This window comes from Pteronotus mesoamericanus, unplaced genomic scaffold, assembly GCF_021234165.1.
Source record: "Pteronotus mesoamericanus isolate MK-2021 breed Mesoamerican mustached bat unplaced genomic scaffold, CSHL_Meso_final contig_246, whole genome shotgun sequence".
Taxonomy (NCBI): domain Eukaryota; kingdom Metazoa; phylum Chordata; class Mammalia; order Chiroptera; family Mormoopidae; genus Pteronotus; species Pteronotus mesoamericanus.
This window is the reverse complement of record NW_026555104.1, coordinates 145,604-157,943: the sequence shown is the minus strand read 5'-3', so window position 1 is coordinate 157,943 and position 12,340 is coordinate 145,604. Positions and strand designations below refer to the sequence as shown.

The following is a 12,340-nucleotide window of genomic DNA, read 5'->3' as shown; positions in this document are numbered from 1 at the left end:
ATGGGCGGGGTGTGCGTAAAACAATAACAAATGACAGAGATCCTGATGGAAGCGGGGAGGGAGCTGCGGGAAGCCAGAGCTTTGGAAGGGGTTGACGAAGGCACAGAACTCCTAAATGTTGCTTTCTAGAAACTCGGTTTTAGTATAAGTAGTCTACTCTTTTGGTCTCAATTTCCAACTTATAAAACCTGGCAAGAGTATAAGAAATTTTTTTTGTGGCCACTCCCCGAATGACGGAAAACGTGGGGCTGGGGACTCTGGCTATGCTAGCGGAACCGGAAGTACGTTTGCTGCCTCCATGTGCCACTACTAAGAGTGGTGGAAACGGCGTTGGGCGGTCGTGAGTGGTGTGGAGCAAGGCGTTGAGTGTGACTGCTACTGAAAGCGGAATCTAGTGCTCCAGGAAGAGACGTTCCAATATCTACTTTCTCCCTAGGTTGAGTGACACTCCCCAGTTCCACCATGGGCAAGAAGGGCAAAGTTGGGAAAAGCCGGCGGGACAAGTTCTATCACTTAGCGAAGGAGACAGGTGAGTCAGGGTTCGCGCCTTCCGAGGGCTAGACGAGCGACTTTACCGGGTTTGCCGTCCTTTGCGAACATTGAGTTTCGCAGAAGGGGTAGTGGGTTGTGAGGCCGCCAAAATCCCTCTGGGAAGGCACTACGTGGACTTTGTTATTTGCCAACGCCCCCAGGTTATCGTTCTCGCTCTGCTTTCAAGCTGATTCAACTGAACCGCCGTTTTCAGTTCCTGCAGAAAGCCCGAGCCTTGCTGGACCTGTGTGCTGCGCCAGGGGGATGGTGGGTAACAGTCGGTACCTGTCGCTCCGGACAGCGGCTTGCTGGGTTTCATCCGCCCTAGGGTGACTCAGAGTTGCATTGGGGAAGAGAAGGATAGAGTAACACCAGCCTCAGTTTCGCTACTCCTCAAAACATACACTGCAGAAAAGAGGTTCGGAACGTGTACATGTGACATGCTCTGGTCACTGCATTTGATAGGATTCCTTCTAACAGTGGGGGTGGCAGATCATATTGCCAAGGGAGGGAAAGGGATAGTCCTGGGTATTTTAATCTTTGGTTCTCTTTTATAGGCTGCAGGTGGCTGCCAAGTTTATGCCTGTATCCAGTCTTATTGTGGGTGAGTGACAGTTGGCTCTCCCAGGTGTATTAGGGGTGGCAGTATGAGGTATTGTGCTCTCTATTTCCTTTCTTCATGCTTGAGGCAAATTTTGGAATACTCTGACTTGATTTTTTTTCAGGGGTGGACCTGGTTCCAATCAAGCCTCTTCCCAATGTGGTGACACTCCAAGAGGACATCACAACTGAACGCTGTAGGCAGGTGATGGGAATCTCTCTCTTCCTGTCCTCATTATATGCAAACCATTATTTCTGTGCCTCTTCCCATCTAAATCTTCTAAAGGCAAGATTTTTCTTGTTTATCATGCCTTGAGCAGTGCTTGCATGCTGTTTATAAGGTAGAGATATGTGTCGTGTCAACTCTAGGCTTTAACTGGGTCGAATGATGTGTTTAGAATTGGAAGAAGTGCATGGATATCAGTGAATTCCTTTCCAGTGAGCTAACTAGTAGACTGTAAGCTCTATGAAGACAGATGTATTATTTTTGATTACTGTTGTATCCCCTGTGCCAGGCACAGTATTTGGTCCTTGATGGACACTCAACAAATGCCTCAGTGGACAAATTGCTCAATCAGGGACTCCATTTATAGGCATTCCTGTGTTCCTTCTGCTGTAATCCCTTTCCTTTTTTGTAGGCTTTGAGGAAGGAGCTGAAGACCTGGAAAGTTGATGTTGTGCTCAATGATGGGGCCCCCAACGTTGGGGCTAGCTGGGTCCATGATGCTTACTCACAAGGTGCCAGGGGCATGGGGATGCGGGTGGAGGTGGGCATACCCTGTCAGGCTGCATAGGTTTCAGCTAACTCTCTGTCTCCACCCACACAGCCCACTTAACACTGATGGCTCTGCGTTTGGCTTGTGATTTTCTGGCCCGTGGTGGCTGCTTCATCACAAAGGTTTTCCGTTCCCGTGATTATCAGCCCCTACTGTGGATCTTCCAGCAGCTCTTCCGCCATGTCCAGGCCACCAAGCCCCAAGCCTCTCGCCATGAATCTGCAGAGATCTTTGTAGTCTGCCAGGGTGGGTAGGCATTGCTTCCTTTTTTTCTTAACTTGTCTGCCAACTACCAAAGCACACTTTCTTATATATCCTATTATCTTAGGGTTCCTGGCTCCTGACAAGGTTGACAGTAAATTCTTTGACCCCAAATTTGCCTTCAAGGAGGTTGAAGTTCAGGCCAAGACTGTTACTGAGTTGGTGAATAAGAAAAAACCAAAGGTGTGTTTGAGGAATGTGTCCATCCTCTGACCCTGGAACTCTGGGGAGATTTAGCCTGGTGGGTCCTATAGGCACCCCAGAAGGGACTGCTTAACCTTCTTTATTTCCTTCCCTAAGGCTGAAGGCTACGCAGAAGGCGACCTCACTCTCTATCATCGTACCTTGGTCACTGACTTCCTGCGAGCTGCCAACCCTGTTGACTTCCTCTCCAAAGCCAGCGAAGTGAGCCCCCAGACTTGAAGAGGGTGTAAGGGAACTGCAGAAACATGGCCTGAAATTTCCCCAACCCCATTCCCTCTTCCCAAACAGATCGTGCTAGATGATGAAGAACTGGCACAGCATCCAGCTACCACTGAGGACATTCGGGTGTGTTGTCAGGATATCAAAGTGCTGGGGCGCAAGGAGCTTAGGTATGCGGTAGGGGTAAGGGTGAGTGTAGGTGCCTGGAACCCCGAAGGCAAGGAAAAGCCTTTGAAGACCATGATGTTGGTCTCTGAGAACAGGATGCTTCTCTGCTAGAGATTTAGGGTGGGGATCTGAGCCGTAGGATTTGTGACTCAAATGTGAAGTTTGGGGTGTGGGCCTGAAACAGGAGGGGGCAGGGACACAGGGAGACCGTAAGGCCAATAATGGCATTTCTGTGACAGGTCCCTGCTAAACTGGAGAACCAAGCTTCGGAGGTATTTGGCAAAGAAACTGAAAGAGCAAGCAAAAGCGTTGGACATCAGGTGAGGGGGGAAACTAAATAAAGCAAGGTAGGTGTTGACGGGGTGTTGGGGGGAAATGCCTGGGAAACAGCCAAACTTCCGGGACTGTTCTGTCAGCCTCAGCTCAGGAGAGGAAGAGGAAGGTGATGAGGAGTCAACAGCTGGGACCATGAACCAGGTCTCTAAGGAGGAGGAAGAGGAGGAACAACTGAACCGGACCCTGGCAGAGATGAAGGCCCAGGAGGTGGCAGAATTAAAGAGGTAAGGGTAGGAGGGTAGGCGGTTGGGGAGTGGGAATGGAGAAAGAGAATGAAGGAATAATTGGGATTTTCAGGGCTGGGCAGGTGTAATTCCTTAACTGTCCCTTCAGGAAGAAAAAGAAGCTGCTGCGTGAGCAGAGAAAGCAGCGGGAACGTGTGGAGCTGAAGATGGATCTTCCTGGGGTTTCTATTGCAGATGAAGGGGAGACTGGCATGTTCTCCCTGCGCACTATCCGGGGTCACCAGGTAAGGTGGGATTGGCAAAGATTGAGGAGGCAGGAGGATCTATTCAGGTATTTGGAAGGGGGGCAGGGACTGAATATCTTTTGCTTAAGTGTGCTGCGTGAGCATCACTTATGGTTGCTGTGTGTACCCATAAATATGTGACTCCATGAGGGGAGAGGGGAAAAAAAACAAGAGCCTCCTGTCTCAAAGGCCTGGAAGGAACATAAACCTAACATGATAATGTTAGTAAGATTTGTGAGTGTGATTGATACAGATTTGTTCTTGCCTTAACTGTGACATAAGAATATTATATGTTATCTGTATAACATATAATATGTAAGAATAGAACCAAGATGTACCTTTTGCAAGAAGTTAGGTTTCAGCAGATGCAGCCAGGGTACCTAGGTTACCAGAATGTGTGATGGAGGGTTTCCCTCAGCAGGGAGCAACATTCCTCAGTTCACAGAGAGCAAGTTAGCACTTTGGTGCACTTGGGTACTGAACGTGCTTTCTGCTAAATACTGGGAATTTGCTTTTCTTAATAAAAGCAGTGTCACAAGCAAAATGAGCTTTTGTGGCTTTGTGTGGGAATGGAAAACCAGGTCATCTTTGTTGTTCAGAAGAGTAGAACCACTTACTCATATTTTGCCTCAGTTCCTTCACCTGTAACAAAGAACAACCTATATACCAGGGTTTGGGAGAGGAAGAAAAAAAGGTGTGTGTTACCTGGGCTCCTTTATTCAGTAGGAAAGAATTTGTAGATTGTTTTACTGTCAGGTGATGAGGTACCTTCTAATTTTTTAAAGAAAAACTAGTGTTTTAGAAAATTAAGATTTGATGCTATATAGGCTGTGGGAACTTTTCCATAACCCTGTTTCTGCTCCTATTGGAAATGAGACAACTAAGCAAGAAAGATGAGTGGTCCAGCCTAGAATGGTGTGTTTGTGACACTCCCATCACTTTCCTGTCTATGAAAGGAGATAATGTGTTTGCCACACCATATTTCCTAATGTTGCTTAGGATAAACTTAAGATAATGGACTCAGAAAAAAAGCAGTATGTTCTTTTAAGTACCCTTGCTTTCTTTCTCTGTCAAACTTTAGTTGTTAGAGGAGGTAACACAAGGGGATATGAGTGCTGCAGACATGTTTCTGTCTGATCTGCCAAGAGATGACATCTATGTGTCAGATGTTGAAGAGGACGATTCATCATCTCTGGATAGTGACCTCGATCCAGAGGAGCTGGCAGGAGTCAAAGGACCTCAGAGTCTAAAGGACCAAAAGCGGTAAGGTGGGGCTGGTGTGCAGGAGGTGCTGCTGCTAGAGGGCTTGGGCAGGGTGGGGCCGCAGAGGGGAGCCTGAGGGAGAGTTCTCCAGGGCACTGACCCTTCACCCACTTTTCTTGGGTCTACAGTGTACGATTTGCTGAAGCAGAAGACGATAAAGAGGAGGAGGAGGAGGAGGAGGAAGAGGAGAATCCACTGGTGGTGCCATTGGAAGAAAAGGCAGTCCTGCAGGAAGAACAAGCCAACCTGTGGTTCTCAAAGGTAAGAGGCTGGGGGCCAAGACAGACGGGATTGGCATTCCTTGGAGAAGGATGGCTTGAAGAGTTCCCCTAACACAGGATGGCTTCAGTGGGATGGAAGATGATGCTGATGAGGCTCTGGAGATCAGTCAGGCCCAACTGTTGAATGAGAGCCGTCGGAAGGGGCAGTCGCAGCCACCACCACCTTCCAGCTTGAAGACTGAGAGAAAACCTTCCCGGTGCCAGGACGAAGCCCCAAAGGAGGCAGAACCTCCATTAGGGACGGAGGCTGCCACTGGCACTGAGGGGGAAGAGAGTGATGACAGTTCTGACAGCGATAGCAGCAGTGAGGATGAAGAGAGGTGAGTGGTTGCAGCAAGAGGGGAGAAGAGATGAAGAGAAAGTAGTGATTCTAACCATTTTCCTTAAGTTGGGTTTTCAACCTTGGCTATAGATTCCAAGAGCTTTAAAAATACTGATTCTGATTGATGTGGTCTGCAGTACAGCCCGTGGGAGGGTTTGCGGAAGTTACCTAAGCAGCCTCAACTAGGAGCCAGGGCTAAGGTGAGGTGGGAGTGGGTCTGAGTGGTACGGGGAATGGTGGGGCATTCACGCATGGTCCTCCCCTCTTCCGCAGTTGGGAACCACGCCATGGTAAGAAGCGACACCGTGGGCCTAAGTCAGATGATGATGGATTTGAGGTAGTGCCTATTCAGGACCCAGGTGAGGATGGGTCTGCATTGAGTGGAATGGGAGGAGACAGTGCAAGTTGCAGGGTGGGAACTGAGCTTGAACTTTTGTCCTCCCCTCTCTAGGGAAACATCGAATACTAGACCCTGAAGGCCTTGCTTTAGGTGCTATTATTGCCTCCTCCAAAAAGGCCAAGAGAGATCTCATAGATAACTCCTTCAACCGGTAAGGGGGCCAGAAAATCAAGAGAAGTGGCCCAGGGCGGGCGGGTTAAGTGGTGGTTTCTTCTCTAAGAAGCCTGGAGTGGTCATTAGGACTTGTGTGCTCTCCACCCAGGTATACATTTAATGAGGATGAGGGGGAGCTTCCAGAGTGGTTTGTACAGGAGGAAAAGCAGCACAGGATACGGCAGTTACCTATTGACAAGAAGGAGGTGGAGCATTACCGGAAACGCTGGCGGGAAATCAATGCACGTCCCATCAAGAAAGTGGCTGAGGCTAAAGCCAGAAAGAAACGGAGGGTGAGTGGTGGGGCTGCCTGAGATGAGGGTGGGTCAGGCAGGAGTGGGGAAGAAGTCAGCCTGACTGAGGGACTCCCTGACACAGATGTTGAAGAAGCTGGAGCAAACCAAGAAGAAGGCAGAAGCTGTGGTGAACACGGTGGACATCTCAGAACGAGAGAAAGTGGCACAACTCAGAAGGTGACGGAGGGAGGTCACCCACAAAGGTACACATGGGGTTTAAAAAGAGTTGCAGAAAGGAAGCTTCTAACCTGTTTCTTTCATTTATAGTCTCTACAAGAAGGCTGGGCTTGGCAAGGAAAAACGCCATGTCACCTATGTCGTAGCCAAAAAAGGTGTGGGCCGCAAAGTGCGCCGGCCAGCTGGAGTCAAAGGTCATTTCAAGGTAGTGGACTCAAGGATGAAGAAGGACCAAAGAGCACAGCAACGGAAGGAACAGAAGAAAAACAGGCGGAAGTGAGCAGAACCCATCAGGGTCTCTGAGAAGGCACTGCTGTAGACAAGGAGGAGGGATTCAGTGGTTTAGCCTCCTTGGTACCAAGGCCTGCCCTTGCTTCCATCACAGTCATCTGAAAAGATTGTGAGGTGGGGTACCTAGAATTCTCGTGATGACCCTGAGCTGTGAGGACATCCTCGACCTCAAGGTCTCCTGTTAAAGCACTGCTGAAATATCCCGTTGGTGCTGTAACAGCCCCCACAACCCTTCCAGGGGTACTGGAGGAAAATACCTTTATTAAATCATCAGGGGAAGTTGAGCGTTGGGGTGGCATTCATTCTACCCCATCTTACTGTCCTCTTCCATAATCATTTAAATAAAACCATGATTACAGATGTCTTCTCTGACAGTTCCCATTACGTGCTTGCTTACATGCTGCACTGTTCTAATTCATATTTAACATGTACTGACTCAGTAAGTAGAAATGACAATCCACAGGTCCCAGTAGTAAAACATTTACTAGAGCAAGCAGAAAGGAATGCACATCTTAAAGAAACCTTCACAAAGTCACAAAATTCAAAGTATATTTCTTTTATAAACAAGATAGAACAAAAATCATCAAAATCATTTGAGCAAAAGATTTTTCTATACCATTGTGGCAAGTTAAAAAAAATACAATGAAATAGGAGAAGACAGTTAAAAGCCGTTGGGTTTTTGTTTTCTCATTTTAGCAATACTTCCAACCTGGAGCAATCCTGTTTTGAGCATCATCTTTCCCCCTTCAATAGTAGTGGCTCTAGGTCACGTAGGCTGCTGCTTCCTGTCTCAGGCCCAGATACAAACCTGGCTGGAGAACCTGAGAGCACTGACTCCCATTTAGGAATCTGACACCTCCCTTCCAAATGTCTGGAAGCACAAAAGTGCTTCCCAAACATCCCTAAGACCTCAAAGGACTGTGTGTGCAGAAGCCAACTCCTAAAGCAATTGCCTGGCTACATAGCTAAGAAAAAGAATTTTACTTACAGGTGTTTATAAGATGACAGTAGAAAATATACACTACATATAATACAAACCTAGAGTGAGTTTTGTACCCTATAAGGCCCTTCCTTCCAAAGTATCCTCACCTGACCCTCACAAACCCAGAGCCAAAAAGAAGCTTCCCAGCTCTTCATTGCTTCTAAGGACCAAAGCAGCTTCCCAAGAAAATAATCTGATAAACAATCCAGATGAAGGGGTAATGTCTCCAAGTGCCAGCTATCCACTAAGGGCAGGGGGTCCTTACACCTTGGGCCCCAACCCAGCCCTGAGACACCTAGTTACCAAAAATCTTTCTAAAAATAAAATTAAAGGATTTCACACTTCAGCACATACCATCTAACTGTCCCATCGACTTTTCTTGCGCTTGGGTGGCTCAGGGACGGCAAAACCATCAGCTGTCTTATCTGTCTTGCTGTCCATCTTATCCACCTTGCTGTCCACCTTGGGGTCCATCTTGCTCTCCCGGTTACAGCCTTCTTTTCTGCTTTCCCCATTTCGGCCATCATTTGCACCTCGACTCTCCCCATGTCGGCTTCCGCCGCCTCCATGCTTGTTCTCCCCATGACGATGGCTATCAGCATGACGGCTACTGCTTTCTGGGTAGCGGTATCCATCTCCATGGCGACCACCATCTCCATGATGTGGGCTATCACCATGCTTGCCACTGCTACTTTCTCCATGGCTATGACGGCTGCCACCGCGGTTCTCAGTATATCTCTCTCTTTTCCCATTGCTACCCCCAATCCCTTCTCGGCTGTTATTCCCTGAAGCTGTGTTGTTGACTCCCTGGGCTCCCGCAGTGGGGTACGTCACTGGGGCACTGCTGAGGTTCCCAGTATTGCCAAAGCCTGGGATGCCCTTGGTGGAACTGGCAGTGGGGCTGTCGGGACTGTTGAGGCCCTGCTGGGCTGAATTAGTTGGAACAGAGTTCAAGCTCCCTGCACTTGTCCATCCACTTGCCCCAGCAGCAGAACTTCCAGCCTTCTGGTTGCTTAAGCTGGCGGCAACAAAGTGACTCTTATACTGTGACTGAAAGAGAAAGAGAATGAAAACAGGTAAGAGTGAATTCAGGAAACCTGAATATATAAGCTTAGCAATGATCAAGTACACAGAAACTTGGCTGTCCACAAAGATAGTATCCATGGCATCTTGGTTCTTTAGCATCCTGGTGGCCCCACAATCCTGCGGTTTCTATGCTCCTCTACTAATGAACAATGAATAAATCTTGGGACTTAACAAAGATGTCAGTCTGGAGATGGATAAAATGTACAAATTAAGGCCAGCTAACAAACTGGAGGATAAGTAGAAGAAAAGTTCAGAGTTCACAAGAGATACAGAATCAAACTTGTCTTAGCTAAAAAAGGCAATTACTGACAGCCAGATGACAATAGCCTTGGAGGTGGACCACACAGGAGGCTGCTGAGGCAGGGAGGGACCAGCAATCCTGCCGCAGCAGAACAGCCTCAGGCTCTGGGTGTGCTGCAGTAGATGACCAGCATGAGTTTCTGCAACAGGCATACCTGCATCTCTAGGTCAGCTACAGCTAAGTTTAGAGTCAAATGAAAAGCAGTAGGAAGGCCCTAAATCCAGCATTGAGCCTTCAAGCCCAGCTGTATCTCTAGACTAGGCCCCCTCAGGACTGCCTGAAGTCCCCCCCGCCCCCCACCCCGCCAAGACGATTTAATTTTCATGGGGGGTGAGGGGGAGGGAGAAAGAGAGGGAGAGAAACACTGCTGTGTCAGAGAGACATCTATCAGCTGCCTTTTGCATGTCCTCAACTGGAGACCTGGTCCACAACCCAGGCACAACTCGCTGGGAACTGGCAACCTTTCAGTGTTTGGGATAACACCCAACCGACTGAACCACAGCAGCCAGGGTAAGGCTGCCCAAGTCACTGCTGAAAGCCCTTTTAGCTCAATGCTTGTCTCAGACCTGGAAAGCTGCTTTCATTGCCGTCAGCCGATCTCCCATGGCTCCTGTGGAGGGCTTGTAGGCCTCATAGTTGCTCATTACATTGTTGTTATTCCCTCGGTCCTAAAAAATAAAGACACCATGAAGATGGATGAAAAGTAGGAAAGCCCCCCCACTATAGACTGGGCCTCAACATACAGAAACCTAGAGTGGGAATGGGGATGGGGTATTTTTCGAAAGTTACTTATATTTTGTGAGAAAAGGTGCAGAAATGAAGAATCATTTTAAAATGCTATGCCTTTCAACACAGTACTTCTATTTCTCAGAACTAACCCTAACAAGCAGAAATGAGGCCAGATAGGGCCCAAAGCTGATTATGTGGTATTATTTATACAAACAAACATGAACATGTTTATGTAAAATTTTGTAAAAAATTATAGTAAAGATGAAAACACCACAAAACAATAGAGCACATGCATGACTATTCAGGATTTGAATCCAGACCCTCAGGAGCCTGAGGCTCAGCTTCAGTGACCAGTGTGTAAACCTTGGGTGCCTCAGTTTTATTATCTGTACTTACTCCCACTGAGTGTTTGAGAAGACTGAGTTAATATGGTGCCTGTTTGAAATGGCCCAGGCACAGACAAGTGCTCAGTGTTAGCTACTGCTATCATCTGCAGCATCTGTATCATCCTCAATGTAATGTGGGAACAGATTATTTATCAAAGACACCAAGTTAACTATAATGCTCCAGAAATGTAGACTTCAATTAGGAATCAGAGTAACAGGAAAAAAGCAGTTAAGACACCCAGTCAGGGGAAGCTTTTGTTACATGGTTTATGAGAAAGCTCTCTCTCATCTCTCCAATGAAATTTCCCAAGGTTTAATGTATAGATATTGCTAGAGTTCACACAGTGGCCCTTTGGCAATGTCTTTCTAGCAGCAGGCTCCAGGCCAGCCTTGGAAAAATAAGCTGCCGGGCCCCACCTCCAGTTTCTGATTCACCAGGTTTGTAGTGAGGCATAAGCCTGCATCTGCAGCTAGTCCAGGATTCACAATTTGAGAACTGCTACTAATCTAGACTGATTTCCTAAGCCTGTCTAGTCAGCTGAGTACACATAGAAAGTCACAACACTAAGAACTAGCATTACGATGGACTCAGACCAGGAGATTAAACAAAAGCTCCTTTCTAGACAGGGTTCTAAACTCATTGAGATTTTCTCAGAGGAGAACAGTCCTAACATCACCCTAAGGACCACCTTACGGGCACTACTGCAGTGTGGACTCACCGTGTTTTCCGAGCCCAGGCCAGGCCGCTCCCTGTAGCCCAGGCCACCTCCACCAATATTCAGTTTCTTGCCTTTCCCTCCTTTGAATCGGGATTTTCGAAACCAGGCATTCTGCATTAAACACAATTCAAGGTGAAGCCAGGGTACAGAGAGGGGACCAGAGGAAGAGGAAGAGAAAACTAAGTGGGAGAGAACTTTCTGCTTAATCTTTAGTGCAACTGGAACCCAAGAACCATAGAGTCAGTCCTTCTGGTTGTTTAATCCGCCAGTTTATCAAGAGGCTTAGATCCTTACCTAAGGCTTCCTTTACTCCTCCTTCCCCCAGGCCTCCAGGAAGGGATGTGATTAGTTATTTTGGACACTTCTAACTTCCTTGAGGAAAATGAATTTATTTTCTATTTTTCAAAAAATCTATACATATTACTGGACATAAAAATTTGATGCTTTTAAAGAATTAATGGGTTCAGAAGTATAGGAAAAAAATAACTATGTGAAGTAAGGTTTATTAGAATCATTCTAGGGGCAGAGGCCCAGGACTGGTAGCCAGATAAAAAACAAAGTAAAAGTTTTCATTGAATTTGGCCACTGCCAGAATATTACTAAACTGATTTATTCACATTCTCTTCAGAATGTAAATGTCTGTGGGGGAGGTTAGAACTTTATCTGACAATCACACATGACAGTCAAAGTTCTTGAGAGGGCAGGGCAGGCTTGGGAAGGTGCTGATGAGAGAAGCTGATCACAGTCTCAGAGCACAGGAACCCCGAGGCACAAAAAGAGATGTAGAAAAATGCCAAAGACAAAACGTATCTTGTTCAAAATTTCAGTTCAGGACCGCCTCTCTATACCCATGAAATGGAAGAAAACATTATTCTACTCTTAGGCAATGCAAATCCCTTACTCCCAGGACCTGAAGCATGAGCAGCAGCACATGACAACTGCATTACGGGTAACAGTGCTGTGGGCTAGCCTCTGAAAATACCTAAGTCTCTGCTATCAAATCATGGATCCTGAACATTCATAATTTGGGGACTGTGTGTGTTAACATGACTAAAGACTTAATTTGATAGACTGCATCACTCAGTTTTGGATTTGGTAATCAGAGTGTTCTAAAACCTGAGATCTAAGTCTATGAGGAATAGTTAAATACATTATTTTTTAAGACATCACACATTCTTAGCCCCTGAAAGAGAAGACTGGCAGGAAAGGAAGCCATGTGAGATTAGACTTACAAGTGTGCTATGGGTCAAGCAGGTAGAAATTTCAAAGGGACAAATTTTTATTTTAAATTTCATTTATTTACTTTTAGAGAAAGCAGAAAGAGGGAGAGAAACATCAATGTGTTGTTGCTTCTCATGTGCCCCCTACTGGGGACCTGGCCTGCAACCCA

General features: G+C 46.9%; 2 protein-coding genes across 4 annotated transcripts in view; one reads left to right on the top strand and one right to left on the bottom strand.

The window, feature by feature from the left end:
* The first annotated feature begins 18 nt into the window (after positions 1 to 18).
* On the top strand, positions 19 to 7,213 carry FTSJ3 (FtsJ RNA 2'-O-methyltransferase 3). Its single transcript, XM_054573012.1, has 21 exons — positions 19 to 281; positions 437 to 529; positions 693 to 798; positions 1,089 to 1,135; positions 1,257 to 1,336; positions 1,770 to 1,869; positions 1,959 to 2,153; positions 2,236 to 2,351; positions 2,469 to 2,573; positions 2,661 to 2,761; positions 2,999 to 3,079; positions 3,176 to 3,319; positions 3,429 to 3,564; positions 4,646 to 4,827; positions 4,956 to 5,088; positions 5,166 to 5,428; positions 5,704 to 5,789; positions 5,882 to 5,981; positions 6,093 to 6,276; positions 6,362 to 6,456; positions 6,547 to 7,213. The coding sequence occupies exons 2-21, from the start codon at positions 463 to 465 to the stop codon at positions 6,734 to 6,736; spliced, it is 2,511 nt and encodes an 836-aa protein (XP_054428987.1). The 5' UTR covers positions 19 to 281; positions 437 to 462; the 3' UTR covers positions 6,737 to 7,213.
* A 143-nt stretch (positions 7,214 to 7,356) lies between these two features.
* The window catches only part of DDX42 (DEAD-box helicase 42), a 30,518-nt gene continuing 25,534 nt past the window's right edge, over positions 7,357 to 12,340 (bottom strand). For 2 of the 3 annotated variants that reach the window (XM_054573008.1, XM_054573010.1), the window contains 3 exons: positions 10,951 to 11,061; positions 9,683 to 9,784; positions 7,358 to 8,779 (listed from right to left, as the gene is read on the bottom strand). In XM_054573008.1, coding sequence (XP_054428983.1) covers positions 8,087 to 8,779; positions 9,683 to 9,784; positions 10,951 to 11,061 — 906 coding nt within the window. In that variant the 3' untranslated portion in view covers positions 7,358 to 8,086. Of the gene's footprint in view, positions 8,780 to 9,682; positions 9,785 to 10,950; positions 11,062 to 12,340 lie in introns of all 3 variants that reach the window. The other variant, XM_054573009.1, reaches the window with a different exon arrangement.

What these genes read in the sequence shown, in the direction of transcription:
- FTSJ3 (XM_054573012.1), top strand. Translation starts at nt 463, where the DNA reads ATGGGCAAGAAGGGCAAAGTTGGGAAAAGCCGGCGGGACAAGTTCTAT. An exon ending in CAACTGAACGCTGTAGGCAG is followed by an intron (nt 1,337 to 1,769) that starts GTGATGGGAATC and finishes CCTTTTTTGTAG; the next exon opens with GCTTTGAGGAAGGAGCTGAA. An exon ending in CCAACCTGTGGTTCTCAAAG is followed by an intron (nt 5,089 to 5,165) that starts GTAAGAGGCTGG and finishes CCCCTAACACAG; the next exon opens with GATGGCTTCAGTGGGATGGA.